This window comes from Seriola aureovittata, chromosome 6 (genome assembly GCF_021018895.1).
Source record: "Seriola aureovittata isolate HTS-2021-v1 ecotype China chromosome 6, ASM2101889v1, whole genome shotgun sequence".
In the NCBI taxonomy this organism is placed as follows: Eukaryota; Metazoa; Chordata; class Actinopteri; order Carangiformes; family Carangidae; genus Seriola; species Seriola aureovittata.
The window spans coordinates 5815281-5838737 of record NC_079369.1 but is presented as its reverse complement, the minus strand read 5'-3'; the positions used below and the strand labels follow the sequence as shown (position 1 = coordinate 5838737).

General features: G+C 38.6%; 1 protein-coding gene across 3 annotated transcripts in view; it reads right to left on the bottom strand.

Annotated features, from left to right (window-relative positions):
• The window catches only part of nlgn1 (neuroligin 1), a 322717-nt gene that overhangs the window by 9223 nt on the left and 290037 nt on the right, over positions 1 to 23457 (bottom strand). For all 3 annotated transcript variants that reach the window (XM_056377598.1, XM_056377599.1, XM_056377600.1), the window contains 6 exons: positions 8159 to 8371; positions 6117 to 6383; positions 5668 to 6029; positions 4181 to 4341; positions 1319 to 1475; positions 238 to 315 (listed from right to left, as the gene is read on the bottom strand). In XM_056377598.1, coding sequence (XP_056233573.1) covers positions 238 to 315; positions 1319 to 1475; positions 4181 to 4341; positions 5668 to 6029; positions 6117 to 6383; positions 8159 to 8371 — 1238 coding nt within the window. The remainder of the gene's footprint in view (positions 1 to 237; positions 316 to 1318; positions 1476 to 4180; positions 4342 to 5667; positions 6030 to 6116; positions 6384 to 8158; positions 8372 to 23457) is intronic.

The window sequence follows — 23457 nt, the reverse complement described above, 5'->3', positions numbered from 1 at the left end:
GAAAAGCCTCTGCACACAAAATTAGTCCAGTACAGGCATTTAGTTAAAATGCCAAGCTGTAGTCCTTAAACCTTCTAGCAAAATTTGCTATATTTGCTATACTCGACCCTCTTGCACCTTATAATCATGGCTTGGGTGCAGTTCTCCTTTCAATTTTAAAGGTAAAGTAAAACTAGTCAGCGGCACAGGGCGTTAATTTGTATAAGCAAGAAGTGATAACGATGAATTACTAGTAACCTTGGTGGTGGTTGGGATGAGCTGAGTGACCTCATTGAGGCTGTGCAGATGAGGAACCAGCTCCAACCACAAGTTGACCTGCGGAGAGGAGAGAAAATGAAAGGGATACCATATATGAGATCCAAAAACAGAAAAAGACTGGCGTCTTTATATAGATATATACAGTTTATATATACAGTACAGTTCACCTGGAATCACTGAATCTAACACCAGTGATCCTGGATAACTGGATTCAACAAAGTTATAAACTAGCTCTATTAACTCTGTGCTTTCCTATACAGCTGTGAGCCCATTCAGATGACAGTGGCAGAGTTGTTAAATACAAGCCAATCCATTGTGACACCATTAGATGGATATTAAAGATATTCAATTATCAGTAGGTGAGTATTTAATTTCAGATCAGGTTAAATCCATGGGGAAAAAAAACTTATTTCAGTAGCAGAAGCAGTAGTAGTAAAGTTATTTCTGCTGCCAAAACTACAAGAAGAGAACTATAAACACTGAATGAAAAAGAAGAGGCAATTAGATAAATGTTGCATCTATAACTATCCAAAGATGAGTTTTTAAAAGTGACCACAGTTTTTTATGATTTTAATCACCATCTGTTCTCTAAAAAGCATCCACATTCAAAGTAGCCTCATGTTATCTTCAGCTGCAGTGAATTAACAGTGTAAGGGCTAAACTGCAACTGTTGTGAGTACAAGAAATTGAGTACAATTAATATGCAACTATAAGCATTATTTATCAGTAAACTTACATAACTAGAATGGAAAGCAAATTGACTATTATTTTACAGTAGATACTGACAGTAATTGGGGTGTTGATGTGTGTTGATCAATTCCTCTGAAATACTCCAGAGCAGGTGAACTGTGCAGCATAGGTTACCACTGTAATCTACCCTAGTGTATAGTGAGCAAGCTTCATCAAAACATTATGAAAACCCAAGTTGGCTTAGTCGCTGTTTCTTCCCAAGATCTATGTACTCCCCTCCAGGATGGCTACCATCAGTATTCAGTAATGCAAGCGTTAAACAGCAATCAACATCAAAACACAAATGGCATTCAGTGATATGTGACAGTACCTTGTTGGCACGGTAGTGCTCTTTGACCCGGGGCTTCAGGCCAATGTGCAGGTAAAGCTGGTCTTTCTGGTTGTAGCGAGTCCATGCCACTTCTTCAAAGCGATTGGGCTTGGTGTGAATGAACTTGGTGTCCTGAGGGACAGGCTGGTTTGGGTCCCTGAGAGGAATGAAGAGGGAAAGAGTTTCCATTGAAATCACTCAGAGAGAGGTGAAGTCTGCAGAACAGTACACAAGCACATTTGAAAGACATGATGTTCTATCTCACGGACAATGCAGTCCTCTCCTGGCCAATCAGTAATAGCTACGTCATCTTGTGGTTGTTTACTTCAGAGGACAAGAAGGACTACAGCTACACTAAAGTTGGAGTGGACCTTTTGAGACACAAGCGTCTGGTTATTAAAATTTTAATTTTGACCCAAGTACAGCATCTCCCTCAGGCTAATCAGTGTAATTATGAAAATACTGGAAAGCAGTGGTGAGATGCAGCCCCAAGGTTTCATCAAATTTTAATCAACAGTGTCTGAGATATCACACCTGATAAAATGGAAAAAAGGTCAAAAGGGGAATTATTGCTCACAGATGATTGGTTTTCTATAGATTCGGATTGAATGAAAAGGTCTTAACATGGCTAATAACTTCACTAATTTCCCTCATGTGAAGTTTTATTCAAATGCTAAAAAGCTAGCATATCACAGTTTTTATATTATAGATCTCTCACTGGGAGTTTACCTATTTACATAATATAACTATAAATATATATAAATAAATATATAATTTGTACATGAAAAGAAGTTTCCAGCCAAGGCATATGTTTTAGTAAAGCTGCAGTTTAGCCATGCTGATGATTTGCACAGAGCATATGCTTCAGTAGTTTCTATTAACCAAACTTGAGAAGTAACTTCTATTTTGATCTTATGTACCATCTACTTCTGATAAACATTAGAACTCAGACATAATAACATAAGGCTCACTGTAAATGCAGGTCAACCCCATATAAACGCCCACCCCCTTACATTTAGTTTATACAGAGGAGCTTACAGAGGATATTCAGCATGTGATTCCGTGTTAAATAGACCCACTTACGCTTAATCTCAGCAGAACAGAGCCAGCCATGTGAGGCATGGAGGCCCATTCAGACCCACTGAGCGCCCCATTGTCTGAGAGTGGCATATGGAGCCAGCCAGACCTCATCAGGAACACGCTTAACCATTCAAATTGGTGGCATAAATCTCCCAGGTACCCGGCATTCCACGTCAATTTGAGGTTATATATGTAGATCATTAGTGCCCCTCTGTTCCCCTTAGGGCTACTGGGCAGTGCACAGAAAGCCAGTGTCCTCCCATTACACACTCGAAAAACAATTACCGCCATGACTATATGCTGAGAGGCAACATGAGACAGAAGTGGGGAAAAAAGGAGTTTTAATTTTGTCCTATCGAAAATGTCGCTCTTCAGGCTACAAGCATTAATTAAAAATGTATTTGAAGATATGTAGGGTGTATCTGCATAGAATACCAATTACATTGTACAGTCTATAAAATACAATAGCCCAATTTACTGATACTGGTCATCAAAACAGAGAAAATACAATTATAGTGAAATTATCAATTAGTTTGTGGTCTTGTAATGGTAGCTGCATGCTCATTAAGTGTGACTGCAAATAAATGCCCACAAAAATGGTTTAAACAACCCTTTGGCTGTGTTTTTATAGAACTATGCTACATATATGAACATGCTGAAACATGTAAATCAGGGTCCTCTACAGGAAATTACTGGAAAGCAGTGGGGAACCGTCAGGGCCTTCTAGGCCTTCCTAGAAGGCCAAACATATCAGCATTTTTAATGCCATATTTAATCTCTTTCATTTAATTAATTTTCAAATTATTCTCTTCTAATTCAAATTTTAGCCTAATTTTCTATAACGTTTGCCCCGGACATGAAAGGGTTACTGTCCTAAAAACCGTGAAAATACAATTATCCAATCAGATCTTTCTTTTATTTGTTGTCTGTCTGCAGAAAAATGGTGAGCTGGTTCACTCATTTGTTAGGACTTCATAATCGGGACCGAAGGCCTGAACCTCTCATAGCTGCACGTTTTTGTTTAGAAAGTGGAAAGTGAATAACCTGATCACATTTTGATTTATAGTGGGTGGGAGCAAATATCAATGCCCTAGGTCTTCCCAAAGGCTCAAGGCAAAAGCTGCCTCACAGGGTTTATGGAATAGAATGTTTTTTTTATAGTAATCGCACCGTGAATTGGTGCTGCTTATGCTGTATACTGTAGCACAGATTTCCATGTCCAACATTTAAGTGTTCTGCAGCTTTTTGCAAAAAAATAAATGTCTGTAAATGAAGTTTAAAGTGTGCAGGAAGTGCTATATTAAAAGAAGCTACTTTGACTCCAAATCAGTCTTTGTGTATGTAAAGATGCTTAAGGTAGAAATTAACAACAGCAGTCTCAGAGTTTTCATGGTCCTTTGCCACCAAGTGGCATAACCCCTTCCAAGGTTGTTTGAGTTCATAGATGAAATATTGTCTTACAATAGCATGAGAAAAAGAGGATAAAGCGAACACAGACAAAGTCTGGATGCAACTATCACAGACATCAAAACTGAAATGAAGGAGTTTAACCATTATTTACAGCAAGATAAAAGTACTGTATACTCATAGTTCCTGAGCACATGGGTGTACAGTTAGTTGTAGGTTTGAGTTGCAGCTTCTTCAGTCGGTGTACCGATAGTTCAATCTTAGACTTTCAAACTAGCTACCAATACATCTGAACTTGGTTAACAGGCTCTGTTAAGTTACTGTTCCAGTCCACGGGCGATAGCATATAGAAAGTGACATTTAGTGTGTTCATACCCTGTTTTGGCAAAGTTTGTCCAGTAGGTCATGACGACTGCACTGAGCATCACATCGTTCTTGGAGAAGTTGCAGGGAAACAGCTCCGTTGGTCCAATCATCGGTAAGCCAAACACATAAGGGATCTCATCTCCATGTGCTGCATCTGCCCACGGTGGTACCTAATGAGCAGCAGATGAATCAGATCAAATCAGATCAGTATAATTACATTTATGTGACAGATACAGGACATTAAAAGGCATTATTTTTGCTGCTGACACACAATGGATATGACGATGATGCACAAACACAGACAGATCAAAGAAGCTGGGGAAAATACAATATTTTTTGAGAGAGATGGGAAAATTAGATAAGTTTTTAATATTATTTTGCCTACCATATCTGGCCCATTATTCAGTGTATTACAGAAAGAGATGAGATGAGAAATAAAGGGATCGTGCTGACAGGGGAGGATGGCTTTGAGCTGAATTTTAAACAAAAATGTTGAACATGTCACTACTGTAGCCTGTGGAATGGAAAAAAAAAATGCCAAAAAAGAAAATGTGGAGATTTAATCACCACTCATTCCTTTCATTCAGCATTGTATAATCAGTACTATGTTGACAGTGTAGTCAGTGTAGTAGTGTATGCAGAAAGAAAGTTACAGCAGCAAAACTGGGAGTAAAGAAGTTTGGAAGTCAATGCTAGTCACTTCTCTGGCTGCAAACTAGTCAATTACAACAATATAACTGGAGTAAAAACAGGCCTTGTTTTGTTCCACCATCTGTCATCATGTCACAAAATAATTAAGTTTTGTACTCTGAAGCAGATTTCTTCCCAAATCTGACACTAAGTAACCTTTTCTAAAACACTAGGCTGCCTGCTTTTCAGTAATGGTCTTGCTGGTTTACATTAATTATAGAAAAATGTGAACTTATTCTGTATAATGATTCTGTTAAAGCCTCAGGGTGTGTAACAACAGAACAAAATGCGAACTTCAGAGGCAAGTGCATAGAGAGACAATAGGTAGACACAAACAAAACAACATGTATGGAGAAAACTGGTCGGGAGAAAAATATCAGGAGAGCATGAGTTCCTGGTGGGTTCTGAGATCAGTGCAGAGTCTGCAGTCACATATACAGATGTGCTGCACACACACACGTCATCTATGCAGGTTATTGGCAAGGAAGGGCTAACAAAACCCAGTTGATAAAGAGTCGTGAATGACCACAGACCCAGACCTATGTGAATGGTCCAAATGAGAGATGAGGGTGGTGATTCAGAGATCTGGAAGCAGACTACTTGAAAGCACCTTCTGAGTTGATACAGTAACTGACTAACCTTTAAACACAAAATTTACTCTTTATAATCTCTCTGCTTGATCTCAGATTATGTCTTGGTTTTGTCTCTGTGAGCAGTCAATGAACGAACAAATTTTGTAACTTTTACCATATTATTGACGATCTGTAAAGTAGTAGCAGCTGATGTAAGTACAGCCAGAGACCCACCTGTTCTGTCTGACAGTGATGGTAGAAGGCATAGAAATATGTTGGTGACCCAAAGCTAGAGTGCAGGTCAGCTGTGGCAACAGCTGGTGCCACCCACTGGTGATCGGTGAACAGCGCCAGCAGTGTCTTCCGGCGGGTCTCTGGGTTGTGCCTATCGGCCCAGTCAGTGTACATGAACTTGATGGTCTCTCGGAGGATGTCTTTACCCTCTGGGTAGCCATACAGGTCATCCACAAAGCTGGACACGGCGTAGTCAAAGTCATTAGCCTGGACGCCGTTTTCGTTGTCCACAATAAGCTCCACAAACTTAAGGCCTTCACCTTGGTTCACTCCCAACATAATATCATAGTTGAGGAACTCACCTGGAAAGAAATTGAGCAGATGGTTGTGAAAAGTACAAATTCAGGGTCTGAACATTGTTTGATATTGCTCGTTCTCAAACAAAGTACCTTGCTCCATGAGTATTTGAGGGTCATCAGGTATAACATCTCCATCAATAACAGGTCCAAAGGCAATGTGGTAACGGGCAGGCTGAATGTCTTGATCGACCAGCTCCTTGTAATGTTTTCTCTGCAGGCACACAACGAGTTCTACAGTGTCCTCCAGGTTACAGCCCACCTTACGGGCCAGCATCCGGGCATACTTTGCTGGCTGAAAACTGACGGCCCAGCTGGACAGAGCCGTGCCACTTTGGGCGATGGCCCTCTGGAACAGGCCTGGAGATGAAGACAGCAGAGGGACAGGGAGGAGAGAAAGAGAGAAAGAAACAAACTATGATTCAGGAAGATTTTGAACATAACACAAAAAGATACACTATACAAATATACAGTGTAACCTTGAGGGCACTGGAATCTGCATACAAATACACTTGCTGACACAGCTGCAACTGAATAAAAAGGAAATTAAGTGAGAATCAGGCTCAGTGAAGTTTACATGGTCACATGACAGATGGAGGCCAGTTTGTGGTAGCCATACTAGCTTGTGTAGTTATACTGTATGAAGGGGGATCAGTGAGCAGACTTCCTTTGTTCTTTCTCCTCTATTTATATTTGACAAAGCAGTACTTTATCACTGTAATTAAAATAAATGTAAAAATTTCAAAAGTTCAAATTATGAAGGAAACAAACTCAAAAAGAACAACACAAAAAAACAAAACAAATAAATATCCCTCCAGAGTATCACAACTCTAACCTTGACCGATTTTCTTGGCAAAACCTAATTACAGACTTCACACTTTGTACACACTCCATCCACCCCAACCCCCTGCCAGCAACTCTGCTGAGGTTGATGAATGTAGCATTTCATTCATTAATTAAAAAAACAAACAAACAAACAAAAAAAACATTGCCTCTGAACATAATCCAGTGCCATGGCAACATAATTGGAACAACTTTGAATCATGTGAACAGAATTTCTGGAAGAAAGGATTGACATATTCATACCAATAAAGTAGAGTGATCAGATTTTGAAAACAACATTTTAAGGAACAGGTTACTTTCCGATTGCTATTTTACAGTGTAACGATCACATAGTTGTCCTAATAATTCTATAATGCGTGGATATGCCATCCAATTTTTTTTTTATTTATTACCAGCTCTGTTTCAGACGATGAAGGTCAAAACAACAATAAATATGAATTTTCATTGATCAGTTTAGCCTGGAATGTCAACATTTTTCTGTATAAAAACACGGTCAAACCCACGGCCGGTACGGTCTGCAAGGTAACATTGAAGTTAACTTGCATGTGTGTCTTTCAGTCATGTTTGCTAAACACTGAAGAGGCCATGTATTTTATGAAACTGCCAAACCTGTTTTTTTCTTTTTTTTTTCTTTTCTGGTTTTGGTCTTTTAATAGGATTAGCAGAAAAACAGAGATAAAAGAGCCTTATCCTTTTAATAATGATCATTCCATCATGTAATGTTCTTATTACCAATTATGTGCATGAGCACAGCATTGATTATAGGTACACTTTGCGTTGAATAAAAAAAACATAAATCAATTCTACTTCAAATTCAAATGTAAAATTCAAAGAACCAAATATAGAAGGAAACTTGTTTTGCTCCCATTGCATCTGACCTTATCCTGCTACAGCTCCGACTCAGTTAACTATCCTGCAGGGCAGAACTTTACATCTACGGGTTTGGATTGGATCGTGTTTTACATGAGCAATACAAGGCCAAACACATTATAATTATTTGCATTCACACCAGCCACGCTGGGCCGGTGTATTTAACCTCTGGAATATGTTTGGTAATGTTGAAACGGCACCATTTGAACACAGGCAGCATTTCACAGTTGTAGTCAAAATCAGCTTCATAAGAGCAAAGGGCTTGACTTAAAACATTTCAAAAACAGGACCTGAAAAACCAAACTGTGAACTATATTGAGCTTCCTCTGCAGTGCCCACAATACTGTCACATATATCTGAGGTGTTCATACTTGAATGTACACGAGAATCACGTGGGATTTCCCAGTGACTTTGATTTTTACCTTTGGTGGAGTTGCTCCACCGGTTGCCCTCAGAGTAGTGAGACAGCGTGAGCAGGTTGACACAGGAAGCTCCAGCGCCTGAGCCAAAGACAGTAATACGTAACGGGTCGCCGCCGAAGGCTGCAATGTTCTCACTCGTCCAACGCAGAGCCTGGATCTGGTCCAACAAACCATAATTCCCTTTGGCTGCCTGGTCACCTGTACTCAGGAACCCTGCACGAGTGGACAAAGATCACAGAAGATGTTAGTTTGGGCCTATAGTTCTTTTTATTGTTATGAGTGAGCACAAGAGTTCATTGGCAATATTACTTCTCCCATTAACAACCATTATCTTTAATGGCAAGAGATATTCCCTATAAATATCATGTATAGCACCAAAAAATTGCTTAAATGAACAATTTTTTGCTACAGGAATTGGAGGAAACAGGAGATTAATGTCTTTCTTCAATAAGAAGCCTTACAGAATTCCAAATACAAATATACAAACAACAAATTATTGATTGAAGAAAGAAAATACGAAAGTAAGGTACAAAAGTTGCAACAGCTATTACAAGCAAACCATACAGATTTAACAATTTAAGAAGTGAAAAAGATAAGAGATGAAAAGTGACAGGACAGAATAGAGGAGGGGAGTTGATCGCCATGTGACATAAAAACTGAAATTTTTTTCTCTGTAATTTTGTCGCCTTGCAATTAGTCTGTAGCCATGTAATTATCACAAGCATGGCCCACCAGTTACTGATTTCGCATCTAGATTTTCATCTCAAGGTCAGTTTGACAAAGTCAGGAAAGATACATAGGAAAGATACATTAACAAAAAATATGGCTTGAATGGATTGGCAGATACAGTTACATACAGTCAGCAAAACATTTTTAATAGAGTTTTATTTTTCTCCTATGGAGAAAAATAATCTCTCAGATTTACAGTTAATTATCCCTCACAAAATGAAAAGTGAATACCACCAGGGAGACAACTATTTAATTTTTTTTTTAAAACTTATTTTCTTTTTGATCTCCTTGATTAAAATAATATAAAGGGTAAAATAAAATAAAAGTAAAAACAACTTTTGAACTATTTGGGCATAACTGCCAGTAGATAACAAGGCATATTTCTCTGTTGAGAAAGGAATACCAACAAGCTCGACTACTTAATAATTTCCTCCAATAAAACAAGAGTTATTACCCCACAGAGACACTTAAAGTGTGGATACACTAAATATAACACAGACAGACTCATTTTGGAGAAAGCCATGTCTGAATCTATGGCCCAGCCCGAAATAGAACTTGGAGCAGGAAACATCATATGTCATGAAAACAGCTTTTGGTTTGTTCAGAGTCACATGGGTATGTTTTCTCAAAGCAAAGAAATAAAAGTAAATTCTTTCAGATGGACCTAAAAAAGAGATGTTACTTCAGAGGCAAAAACAGGTTTGCATGAGGCAAAAATAACAACTCCTGCATAGATCAGCTACAGCTTCTCTTTTCCTAACTCTGAATCTAACATAAAAGGCCATTTATAATTCCAGTCCACCCATCATGCCTGAAGGATATGCTTATACAAAGACATAATGCTTCATGGTGTATTTTATGACTTTATCATAAACTGTTGAGCATATTGTACAATTGAAACTCAGTTTTGACTGACAGTTTATGCTTTCATTAGGGTGTAAATGTAGAAGTTGAGCATCAGTTCTGTCATATTCATTCCCCGTATAGGCCAATCACTCATGATGTGGCTGATGAGTGTTGCACGAAGTGACTTGTTTTACATAAATGAAGTTGCAAAGTAGTGTGTTTTAACTAATTTATACTCACGTTGTCTCTTTTACTAAAAAGAGATTTTAAAGGGTAATTCTGATTTATGAACATGGAGAAAAATTTTATCTATCACCAATAGGAACAATGGCCAAATCTACAAAAAATAAGACCCACGCTGTAAACACTGCAATACAGTGGCGCAACAAGAAATAAAAAAGCAAATATTCACTCATGCTTTAAATGTGTGGCCTTTTATGAGGGCTTATATAACATGTTAGCAAGCATTCATGTAATTCTACAAGGGCCCTTATAATCAGAATATGCGAAACCTCCTTCACAACCATCCACTTCCTCTCCCTCATACCCAAACTATTTTTTTCCTTGACCAATTAAACCCTCAAATTCTCGCTGTCACTGCGGCTGCATATAGATCCAGCGCTAGTGAGGTATGAAAGAACTGATGAGACAAGGCACCTCAAAGTATACCCAAAGGAGAGCTCTGGTCTTTTAGAGCAATTTCATGTCCAGCCCCTCCCCCATCCACCACCACTACTATCACCATTGCCAGCTCCTTCTCCTTCTGATGTCCATGCTAAAAGCTCCATTACCTTCTGCAGGCGACCAGGGAGTCCCCCACTCCCAACGACCTCACCCATGAACTGTCCCGCTCCACCTCCCACTCTCACATATTTCTTCCCCCCTGTCCTCTTTCATGTTCTTATTCTCACAAGGGCCCCACTCTGTGGCTAAGTGGAGTGCTGATTACCTAGTGTCAGTCAACACTGCAGTTCATTTCCACAGGGATACAGGAATGCCTCATGTGTGCAGTAATGCCTATGAGGAAGCACATACTACTGTAATAGGCTGCGGAGGAATGATGTCATAACTGTTCCGTGCATAAATATCAAACATTTTAGTCCATCTCTCGAAGGTGAAACTTTCCCATATTTTCCCCCAGTCAAGGAACATCAATAAACCCCAATACTTTCTACTTTGCCATTCTTTTGTTCACTGTGAAGCAGTCAATACAGCACAACATTTCCTGCAGATGTTTCATATTAAAAGCCCTGGAGGAAAGGTGAGAGGCTTTTAATGTGAAACAATTTTATAGAAAAGGAAAAAACCCTGTTTAATTGACAATAGCTTAACAAGAAAAGTAGAATTGACTGGAATTCAAAAAAATTGGGGTTGTATGACAGCTGAGTTGCACGGATGGAGTTAGTGTGGAGTTACAGGTCAATATGAAGGAGGTGTTGAGTTTGCATTATCACTTAACAGCATCAACAAAAAATGAAAACAGGCGCAGATTAAAAAAAAACAACAAAAAAAAAACAACCTGTTTTTATCAAAATAAAAGGAATGGTTATCTCTAATGAAGTAGATGAAGACCTCAATTGGAGAATTTAGAGACTTATACATTATTACCAACTCTACAATGAATATGTGGTTGATCTGCATCATATTCATCATATCCTCCATGTCAAAGGCAGACAGCCCTGATTAACCTGATATGTTGTTTTAGCGGCATGGCAGGAGGGCTGGCGGTGCTGGTGTACCGGTCGGTCCACCACATCTACAGTATAACATGTTAACAACTACTGGATGGATTGCCATTGAAATTTTGTGTTTAATTAGCATGTTAGCATGCTGGCATTCTAAATTAGAAAAAAAGCCAAAAAACAAAACCAAAACAAAAAAAATCAAAACAATATCATGCTCTTATGTAGGTCTAACCCATATGTAGATGTATGTCTAACACATACACACACAATGTATCCTGTCATGATGTCATCAGTTTACAGGTAGCATCCAGCTGTGCATACATGCTCTCTCTCTCTCTCTCTCTCTCTCTCACACATACATGCATGTGCTTCACATACAGTATTTGCACCACTGAAGTTCATATGCATCAACTACTTCACACAGATCACTTCAACATTTAGACTCTCTCACAAACAAATACAGCAGATTTGCATCCACACACTCCCACAGACACCAGCGGACAGACTCATCCCTCTGCTGACTGTTTAATTGAGTTCATTCGTTTTCTATTCCCTTTACACCGGGTTATTTATTTATTTGTGTGTTTCTTGATCAAAGCCTAATCTGGTGGAAGCAACAGCAGCCATCTACAAGAAAGATTTTAATTGATTCAATTTAGCTGCGGTGCAGGGATGGGCTGGCAATCACAAAGAGCGAGGCAGGAAGAATGATTAGTACGCCAACAGTGGTGGGGGAGCAGGGAAGGGACCTCCCTCCCCTGTTGATCATAAACACACACGTGTGTGTGTGTGTGTGTGAACTACTGAGTACTCCTGGGTCAGAATGTCTAGATGTTTATTGGTGTGGAAGCTGGTGTGATCATATTGGAAGACTGTGTCTAGTTTAATCTTAGCACTAAACCTCCTAAATCATAATCCAAATCAAAAAGATACTGAAACAGCAAAAATACAGTAAAAGATTTGTAGGTTGTTGTTCATCTTCAATATTCTTGAAAGAACATTTGGTCCTTATAAGGAAGCAAATGGAGGAAAATATACAAGAGCAGTAGCTGAAGGTTGAATTTTTTCAAAACAGAAGCTGTAGTTTTGAATTGATTTGCACTCACTTGAGGGTTCATGGCTACTGCTCTCTTAGCCTTGGTAATACAGCAATGCATGGAAGATTTACAGATTTAATGAAACGTGGTTTTTAACAGTGAGTAGATGTGGAGGTAAAGCTGCTCTGGATAAGATACTGCCTTAATGCATATAAGCATCCAGCTAATGCTGACACTCAGACTACCATCCCCTTTGCATGTGAAACAATTTACCTGAACCTCTCTCTCTCTCTATCTCTCTCACACTCACACACACACACACACACTCACACACACACACACACACACACACACACACACACACACACACACACACACACACACCTTCATGTGTTTGTTGGCACCATAAGGAATGCCACCTTTACAGTAGAGACAGACACCCTATATTTACAACAATTCATAATTATGAAAAAATAAAAGAGGAGAAAAGTATGAATGAAAACAACAAGAGCGAAAGAAACGCAAACAAAAAACATTCAACACTAACAGAAACATATTAAATTTAAATCCAGTGATATGAAATAAAAAGAAAAAAATACAACTCAAGTCAAGGACCTTTCATTTATAAAGTCAACTACCAACTCTCATAAGATTGAACGATGAGCAATGAATGAAATAGGCCTATCTTAACATATCACTTCTCTCAGCATGTTTCCTCTGGGCTGTATTCCATTCACAGTGATCTTATAATGCTCAAGTCTTTGGCAACATGCCGTAAATGTTGAGTTTTATCAGCCTTTGAGCTCCTATGAGGCCCTACACACGCCATTTTCCTCCCCTGTATAGGATAGATCATATGCTTCTATGTCTAAGGTTTGGCTAAAAGCCACCATCCGTGATCACCAAGACTCCGATACGGCCGCTCGGCCTCTAAGCTCCCCGGGATGACAATATTGAGGTGAACCCTGATCCAGGAATCCAGCTTTTATCCCTGCTATCTCTGTCAACCCAGAGAGAGAATGAAAGACGAAGAGAAAGATAGGCTTTTTTTACTACTTCTTTCTCTGCACACATCTATTTTTCACAGTCATGGTCTGTATACCATAATCCTCCCTCTGTTCACTCTCTCTTTCACTATCTGTCCTTTTGACTCTTGATGTCAAGTACGACAGAATAAGAAAAAAAATACCAGCTTTAAAAAGAAGAGGGAAAACAGCAACACTGATCGAGGTAAACTGTAGTAACTGTTGTGGCTTGTTACAGTTAGTGAAATCAAAAAGAAATGTAGAATTCAGAGAACAAGGGGGAATTAGAGTGGAGAAAAATGACAATGTAGTGAGATAAACAAGCACTCATAGGACAAGAAAAGGAGGCAGGAGGAGAGCAATAAGAGAAAGAGACAGAAAGAGTGAGAGAAAGCTGCTTAAAGACTGATAAAAAGGCAGAACATGTCGTTGTGTGTTCCAAGTTATGAATGGTTTATATTTTTCCCTAAACAAATGTCCAACTGCCTATAGATAATTTTTTATTCAGTGGGTTACATATTATTATTTCATGCCAGAATATTCCCCCAAAGCACAATGGGAATTTGGGAAATGGAACTCCATCCATGTATCCCCGGGAATGTTCCTCTTGTTAGGGTGAAAAACTTCCTGAAACAACACAAACAGAAATGTTGCATTCTGGGAAAGTGGTTCCTTAAAGTGACAGTTCAGGTTATTTGACACAGGGTTGTGTAAGGTTCTTATACACAGTCAGTGTATGTCCTGCAATAGATTTGGATCAACGCGCTCCCACTTTGGAGAAGCAACTGGGAGTGTAAGTGTATGCAGTTACAAAGTAAAGAACTGTTGTGACAGCAAGGTAAAGTGGTGGAAATATTCAAAATAAAGCATACACTTCAACTAATATTAGTTTTTTGATTGGCTAAAACAAGTTTTTGCGGATGACTCCATCCACAGCAGCACATCGCTCAGCTTCGGTGCCGGTGGTCCCGGCTGCTTCTTCAAAGTGGGAGCGCACTGATCTGAATCTACTGCAGGTAATACACCGACTACTACAGATAACTACCTCACACAACCCCACTACATAATAATTCGAACTATCACTTCAAGTCAGGGTGATGCTCCATGGAGGAGGAGAAAACTCTGCGATACCTTACCTAATTCTATATAAAGAAATAATAAACCAAATGATTCAATTTATAAATAAAATGTTCCAGCAAACACAGTTCTTGTGTGCACTTGTGAGAGACAGAAACAGGGTGGTCAAAATAGATGCAAGAGAGGCAAAAAAATGTTATCTCCAGGCCCAAACTGGGCCTAATAATGAAAAAAATATTGATCAGCTATAAAGAATCTCCTGTATCACAATGATTGAATCATATGTGAGGTTTAATAAAAAAGACCATATGCTCACACCATAACCTCATTATCTACAGTACACTCCTCCCTGCACTATAGTCTGTACATGTTTGTTTTAAGACAAATGGTACAACACCAGCTCCACATATTTACACTGTCTCAGCAGTACTCCATCTATATCTGCTCCCTCCATAAGACAGCCCCGGAGACAACAGCAGGCTGAGGGCAACTGCATGGGGAATATGCTGATGAGGCACAAAGCATTTCTCAACGGAAATAATGAATATGGAGATTACAGGATATTCACTCATTCAACCTTTATTTAGACAGCACTGGGGACAAACACAGAGTGAGCTCTCATTTTCAGGTGTGCCCTGCTTGCACAGTGACAATTGTGCATCGGGGGCAAAATGGATGTAAGCATGTAAAAGTAAGAGTGTATTATCATATGAATAAATTACATATGTGACCAGGAAATATGGGATATATAGAGATGTAAACAAGAAAAGATGAATGTAGCAACACATAGATGAAAGCTATGTCTAAAATGTCTCCAAACAGAGAAAACAGCTGTGCTTTTCTGCATTACTGTACAAAAAGTCGCATTGGACTGGATGGAGCAGGTGTTCTGTTTTTAACACCTCGGTATGACATCACTGGCTCGTGTGTGGTAAAACATACAAATAACGTTATGTAATAACTATCAATAATAAGAATTAATACAAAAATGATAAATACAGCTCCACTTGTTCCATTAAGATACTGTATATCAGGTCATTTCAGGTTCTGCCTTTGAATAAAATTATAAGGAAATAGAAAATATCACTAGATAGTTGCTAACTCTGTCTGATGTTTGGCTGTTTGGGCCGGAAGTTTATTCACTTTGGACAGAAAACTGAAACAATGGGCCGAAAAAATTTGAGGAGAATTTGGGGAAAGCTGGGTGATAATTCTCTGTGGGTTCATCACTACAAGTGAGCCATATCACATTATGGATATTTATTGAATCCATTCTCAACATAAAAAAAAATGGTGAGTGCAGCTTTAACAAAAACAATAACAAAAGAAGACAACAAAATATCACTTTTTACTTTTGACCCAAGGCAGATAAACACAAAGTGGCTGTCCTTAGATGAGTAGCCAGTAAAAGGACAAGTGACAGTTCGACTTCCCTACAAATGTGTGTCGACAAAATCTGCTACAGACGCGCAAATACACACAACAGAAAGGGTAAAATGTCTGAGTCACTTTACCTTTGTAATCCACTAACTAATTCAGTTACAAAGACAGCTGATGTGCAAAAGTGTGTGCGCGTTTGTGTGAGTGTCTGCATTTGCATTTGAAAGGCCCAACTTATCTTCAGTAAGTAAACCGACGCCACAGAAGTTAAATGTCCATTTAAATAATACAACCAGAGAGAGAGAGAGAGAGAGAGAGAGAGAGAGAGACAGAAAGAGAGATAAGGCTCCATCACACAGCCACAGAGAGAGGTAAATGCATGTGTGTCAGTGTGTGTATCAAGGCTATCTATTAAACCTAACAGATCCTCATCATTCAAACTCTGTCATTATAATCTTTGCAGCTGACAGTGGGCAAAGAAATAAACTGGTGGCAATGTGCAGTGTGATTAGGAACGCATCAGGAATAATTGAATAACGTAAAGTTAGAAAAGATCAAGCTCAAGCTAAATCAATGCTCTACATAAAAGCTGTTACAACACATGCATGCACACACGCACACACACACACACACACACACACACACATACACAGCAGGTGCTGGTTAACATAGCATGTGACAGGCTGTAACTCAAAGGTGTCTATTACTGTAAATATTTTATGGTAAACACTGAACGGCCCCCACTCTCTGTCAGACTTCGGCTAATACTTCAAACATCAATATGTAGCAACACCTCTATGTTTGAACACAGTCAACCCTTCATCTATTCATCGGTCCATTCATTCATCCACCCATCCATCCATCACTCTCTGTCTTGCTCTAAGTTCATTTACCATCTCCACTTCCTTTCCTATCAAACCTCCTCTCCTCTTCCTCTCCATTTCCTCCCTCCCTTCCTCCCTTCTCCTGGCACAAATCAAATTATGTTGTCAACTTCAAAAATGAAATGAGCCACTGTTCATATTTCTTGTTCTGCACAAACACAAACATGTGTTAATTTGTGTCGCTGCCCTAACAGATTTCCCTGCAGGACACGCTGGTATAGATTACCTCCTTCTGCCGGGTTGAAGGCGGTGAGGGAGTGGGGAGGATTTTTCTGTGTGGGTACGGATGTGATTAAACTGTTACTCAAGCTATTTCAGCCTTGTGGAGCGAATACATAATAGACTGTAATTAAGAAAATGTAAAAAATGATTAGGCCTTGACTGCCGGCATATTATCAAGTCTTCTTCTCCAGAATGCACAGAAAATAACACTGAAATGTCAATAAATAAGAAATGACAGGCTGAACTAGAGTGGCAGTCAGAGCACATACCAGCACCAAATTGTACAAACTCACAGATCTCAATACCATTAATATGTGTGATTTTTTTTACATCAATATTAGATGTCCTTAGTGTTGCACGTCCATAAAGTTGCAGATCAAGAAACAGATTTAAATAAGAATAGTTCACACTGATGCAGCAGAGGACCACGCTTATAGTTTCTAGTATGCATCAAGCTCCAAAAACAATTAATCGTACACTTCCCATCATGCAACACTGGCATCTTTCATTCTTTTGTCCTGCCTGGTAAAGGCCCACATCTTAAAAAAAGATTGCACTCTCTCGGCTTGTAATGCAGGATTTCTGTTCAAAACTGAGAGAACCCTGTCAACATAATCAGCGTTCTTTTTAGACATGTTCCGTTCTTTGTGAGACTTGACAAAACTTCTCCAAAACCATACACTTACTCTCACAGCCTAAAGTAGTACGCCATATTATGAGTAAATTGATCTTTATATATAAAAGTGGTGGAGTTCCCCTTTAAGCTTTGTCAGGTTTATCGAACCTCAGCTGTAGGGGGTAGTTTAGCAGCGTTTTAACACATTTACTACAAATCAGATATCATTCATATTGTCGCCCACTGTTTTCTAAAGCAGATTAGGGTTAGGGTTGTGTTTTACATCTTAACCAAAATGTACCACCTGCCTTTCTGGCAGCCACATATTGCCATTCATTATATACGGTCTGTATTAATTTGACATGGAGCTGAAACTGGTTTACATAAATGATCCATTACAATGAATATCATGTCTGTTTTTACTGTTGTCAAAGTTATGTTGTCACTGCATATGAGAGATATTTTTGTGCATCAGTTGATTTGTGAATTATTAATCTCCCATTGATCAATAGACAAATTTACAATAAAGAAGAGTCTACTTCCCAGCTGGTTATGTATTACAACGCAACACACCACTGGACCATACTGCAAGACTCTGTTAGGTAGATTCAACTTCTTGAGAACTTCAAGATATTCTGTCTCTAAAATATTCCCAGAGGCTTCTCCTTGATCTGTGGTGGCTTGGACTGCACGCCATTTATACATCACTACAAAATTGTTGAATAAATGTAAATGCAAATAGAGCACTTGTTTATTTGCTTGATGTAAACAACTTTTGGTTTGCCAGGTTGCATTGAAAAGATAGTGTGGCATCTGAAAATGAATCTAATAGTCTAATCTGGCAGCTTCACTCATCTGTTGAACCATCTATTTTTTATATAATTACGTTGAGGAATGGGGAAATTGCAAAAGCCTCCTCTAGAGACTCAAAAAGAAGGAGACAAGCTGGCTTATGGCCCTAAAACTGAGGAGGCGACAGGTATAGGTAATGCTGTTGTAATTTCAGGTTAATTAGAAAAGTCTCTTCATACATTATAATGCTACAATTATGTACTTTGTTTTCATATTGTGCTAAAATAATAGCAACCAATGTCTACATGTAAGAACATTACACACTGAAGGGATTGCTGACAGTTTATAGACAGTTTATAACTGTAGCAGTATCGCTGGTTTACTGGTAAGTAATTTAAAAACACACAAAACATTAGGTGCCTTTCCATTAACCCGTCTAATGTGCAATTTGGAATTCCCAAACTGAAAAACAAGTAATGTAAACAATTTTGAATTTCAAAAAACAACTCTCATATGTCGCAAAAAACACTGTTTTTCACATTGAAGTCGTGGCACCTGCTGTATCTTGCCCCAGGGAGCCAGTTCCAACCGAGAAGCAGACTGCTGGAAATCCATATTCATATTAAATTTGAATGATATCGTGTTTATTCATATAACATCACATACTAGAAACTCAGACCATTTCGCATTGTGTTTTGTCGACTATTCTAAAAACTCTTCTTAAAATGTCTTGTATTTTGTGCCAAACTACAATAGAAACCTGGCTATAAATGTCTTTCCATATGTGTTGAAGTATTTAGAAAAAAAGAAACTTTGGACAATACTGTATGCATTAGTTGAAAATATGCACAAAAATATGTAATATTACAAAAATAGAATAATACAGGATACTTGAATGGATGTGAAGCAGAACACTTGGACTGAAATTAAAGCATTTCAAAGGACAACAAAAGGAAAAAGTTGCAGTTTGACAAAGTAAGCACTTACAAGAAAATTACGTTTGATAAGTCTTCAAAAAATAAAAAAGGTGTAGAAGAGTGTGTGTGTGTGTGTGTGTGTGTGTGTATGTATGTATGTGTGTGTGTGTATGTGTTTGTGTGTGTGTGTGTCTGTGTGTGCTCATACAAGCGTATATTTTTTTATGCATGCGTTCAAGTGTTGAGTCCTGAAGTGAATGGTTAAGCAGATTCCTTTCTTAGCACAGGAACATTATTAGCATAGGGGGAGGACTGCACTCCAGAGAGTGGCGGCTGAAAACAGAGTGGCAAAAACCAAATGGAGGGAGAGCAGAGAGAGATTGACTGAAAAGTGTGAACGGTAGATGACAATGTGAGAAAAGAGTGTGGGAGGTGCTGAGAGAGAAAAAAGACAGGAGTAGGAAAAAAGCTAGGCAGGAAGGAAGAGGGCACTTGGAATAGAAAGATGGGAAGTGGCATTTCAGAAAAAACATGTACCGTGCATGGGAAGTGAAGTCAAAGATAGCTCGGACACGTTCAGTCCTGTGGATGGATAATAAAACAAAGATGGAAGCGCAAAGATGGATAGAGGCAAAGAGAATGAAAGAATGATTCCCCAGCCCAAGGACAAAAAGGCTTTGGTGGAGTTAGTGAAGAAAGGTTTGCTGAGCTATGCTAGGTGCGTTTACCTTTTTAAAATGGTCACAATAATAATAATAATAATAATAATAATAATAAGCTACTCAAATATGTATTATTAATATTATTAATATTCATTTATGTATATTTATGAATATGGTGTAACATTAGGACCAATAGAGACATAAAATCAGAGAACTGACTCAGTAATGTCAGTTACACAGCATACCTCTAAAGCTTAAACTGTTAAGCCCTAGGCAGGCTGAGGGTATGCCTCGCCTAGACAGACATACCCAAAATAGATGAAGAATAGCTCCACAACTATCAGGTCCATTTGCAAGAGCTTGGTCACTATGGATAGTTAAGACCTCAAAGAATTTATTCCATGTGTCAGTAACATTGTGACTGTTACTATAGCTGAGTAAATTGTGATAAACCAAAGGAAAAAACTTCTTTTTTTTTTTCCTCGCCTAGAATTTATTTTAAATTAGACAGTGGATAACACCATGATAATAATGGTCCCATGCACTGGGATGCCACTGATTTCACTCAGCAACTTCATGACTACAACTGTAACAATGTAGGTAGAAATACCACAGAGCACACAAATTCTACAAAGGTTTTAATGGGGATGGGGCCAGACAGACTCTCCATTTGAACACTTGGATAGCCAAGGTACCCAAAGTGTGCCAAAGGGATTTTTTACCTCTTGAAAGGAAATCTGGCTATACAAAATACCAATGATTTACATACAACCCTCAGTCACTTTATTTACCCTGTGCATCATCAGATTCTACCATTGTGCACAACCATTGTGTGTAAAAAAAAACCCAACTAAATTGTATAATTTTGACTTGATTTTGCCTTTGAATCTCTTCCAGGGCATCCTAATTGCTATCTTAAGTTGATTCTACTTCATAGACATTGTAAAAGTGAAAAATAAACATTAAATATACTATATACAAAGTTCAAAATACAATAAAAGTTGAAACCGCCGTGCGTCACGTGTAAAATCCCATCTGCGGTGAAAGTCTCTTGTCCTTACGCACGGGTGTAGTATCGCGAGGAAGCAAGTCTCATAGAAGTGTGACATACCATTCGAGAAAACGATAGCGCTGTGTTTTTAAACTGTAGTCCTACCTAGATGGCAAAAAAAGTCTCGGCCAACTTACTACAAATTATATGGATAGACTCAAAATGTCCATGAAAGGGTAAGGAAATAAAATAATAGTTGCTTTTGATTAGAACGGCTTTAGGATTTGATGTAATATTTAGTCATAAACCCAAAATTTGATGTGAACTATAAAATGAGAAGTTTGGTCCCGTGTTTGCTTTGGGGCTGACATGAGCTGGTTAGCTCAGGCTACACTTTGCGTGCTATCAATGGAAAGTGTAGCTTCTCTAGTTTCATACAACAACCAGCATGGTCTGATGGAGCGAGTGGATTACATGTACTGTCGCGTTTCATTTTGACCGTCCGTTTACATTGATAGGGGGTCTTATTTTGAAACAGAAATATTGAAATTATTGCCAAACAAATATTCTTTGGACTAAATACACTTGGACTGTTGGTTTGGTAGCGTTAAAGTCTTGTCTTTTAGAAGCATTCAAAAAAAGAGACTACCACAACATTCTATCAACTTTTTACAGGCAATTATGTATCTCACCATTCTGCCAATAGCTACCATAAGCCACTATAAACTACTGGTCACCACATGCCAAATAAGGATGTAGTAGCCAACCCACCGAGTGTATATTGAATTGAGCAAGGTCTGACTTTACTTTAATAGGTGGGGTGTGTTGACTACAAAGTATACAGGATGCTTCCAACTACTAAAAGGGAGGCTGCAAGATTTAACTACTGCATAATGCTAATAGTGCATCAATACAATCATAAATCCTATAGTAAAAAAATGGTCTAGCTAGTGACAGTTAGCAGAAAGCATTCAATAAACAGTGGATATGCAAAAAAAAAGATTCCAGAGCACAATTACAGCATCAAGGAGCCTTAAAGGTTGTACAATCTATAATAGGATCTATTAATGACAATAATGGCTGTTTAGTGAACTGCAGCATCTTGTTTGCACTCTGTAGGTAGGCATGAGCAAGCATCCTGGCCATCTGCCAAAACAGTGATTTGATGTTTAGACAGGGACAGAAACTCAGCCCTGTACAGCGCTTGGATAATGTCAATTTAAGGATTACCAGTGACAGACAGATAGGGGCAGTAAAGAGAAAGTAAAAACTTCATGGCTTTTTTTTGACGGTCCACTGGCCTAACGGGATTTGACTGACCGGCTTCATGTTGATAGATGAGCGAACTAAATAAAAAAGAGTTGAGAGAAGAGAAGTTGTTCCACATTCTTACGTATAGTTCCTTTAAAATTGCATACAAATGACTGACTGTGTTAACACCCTGATAAGAGTGTTATTCCCTTGTAATCACTGTATACTACACTCAGATTTTAAAATGCTCAATATCAGAACAAAATACTGTCAAAGTTTTGTCAGCTTCCATATTAATGCAGCTCTGGTCTTCAAAACACATATAGGTCAGACTCCAAAAACATGTTGCTAAAATCTTGAGGCGAGGTGGCTGTTAGATATGCATGGCTTTTTATAAGAGCAGAATAAGCCGCTTAGTGCTTTTATAGTGATGGCACTCAGATGGATTCAGGGCCACAGCATAGAGATAAGAGGCAGTATATGTTATCCATTTTATCTTATATGAGCTGAATGAGAAACTCCAGGACAAGGTGGGAAAAGTGAGAAAGAAGCATGTGTGAAGAAAAAAAAACTTATTAACGACTTATAGATATCACTGCAATCAATTTGCATGAAATCAGTCTGAATTTGAGCTGATGAAAATCTAGATCACGAGATAACAGAGATACTGATATGCAGTGGTGGACAGTATAAAAAAGTATATTAAACTTGCTGTGCTTAAGCAGAATTTTGAGGTATTTGGACTTCGCTCCCATTTTTCCACTTTATACACCTTTATCATTTTACCACACTACAGACGGGAATATTGTACTTTTTACTCATTTTATTTGTCAGCTTGAGTTTATATGCACATAAGATTTTAGGAACAAAACATGACTATACTGTTGATGAGACTATACAACACCACATTAAGTCAGTGAAACTATCTTCACTTTGATGAGCTGAAATGCTGCTTACATGTTTAAGTGTCATACAAAGTATCCTTAAATTTGTCGTTCTGCTGTTTGGTGCTGGCAGCTAGTGGGTTAATCTGAGTTTTTTAGCTGATAAAAGCTTCCTGCTGCTGCTGAATATGAGGTTGATGAGAGCTGTGTGTACAGCCTGCAAAAACCAACAATAATGAGCTAAAGGAGGCAAGACAGTTCAGGAGAATGGCCTAGTCAAGTGATAATAGTTTGTGGATTC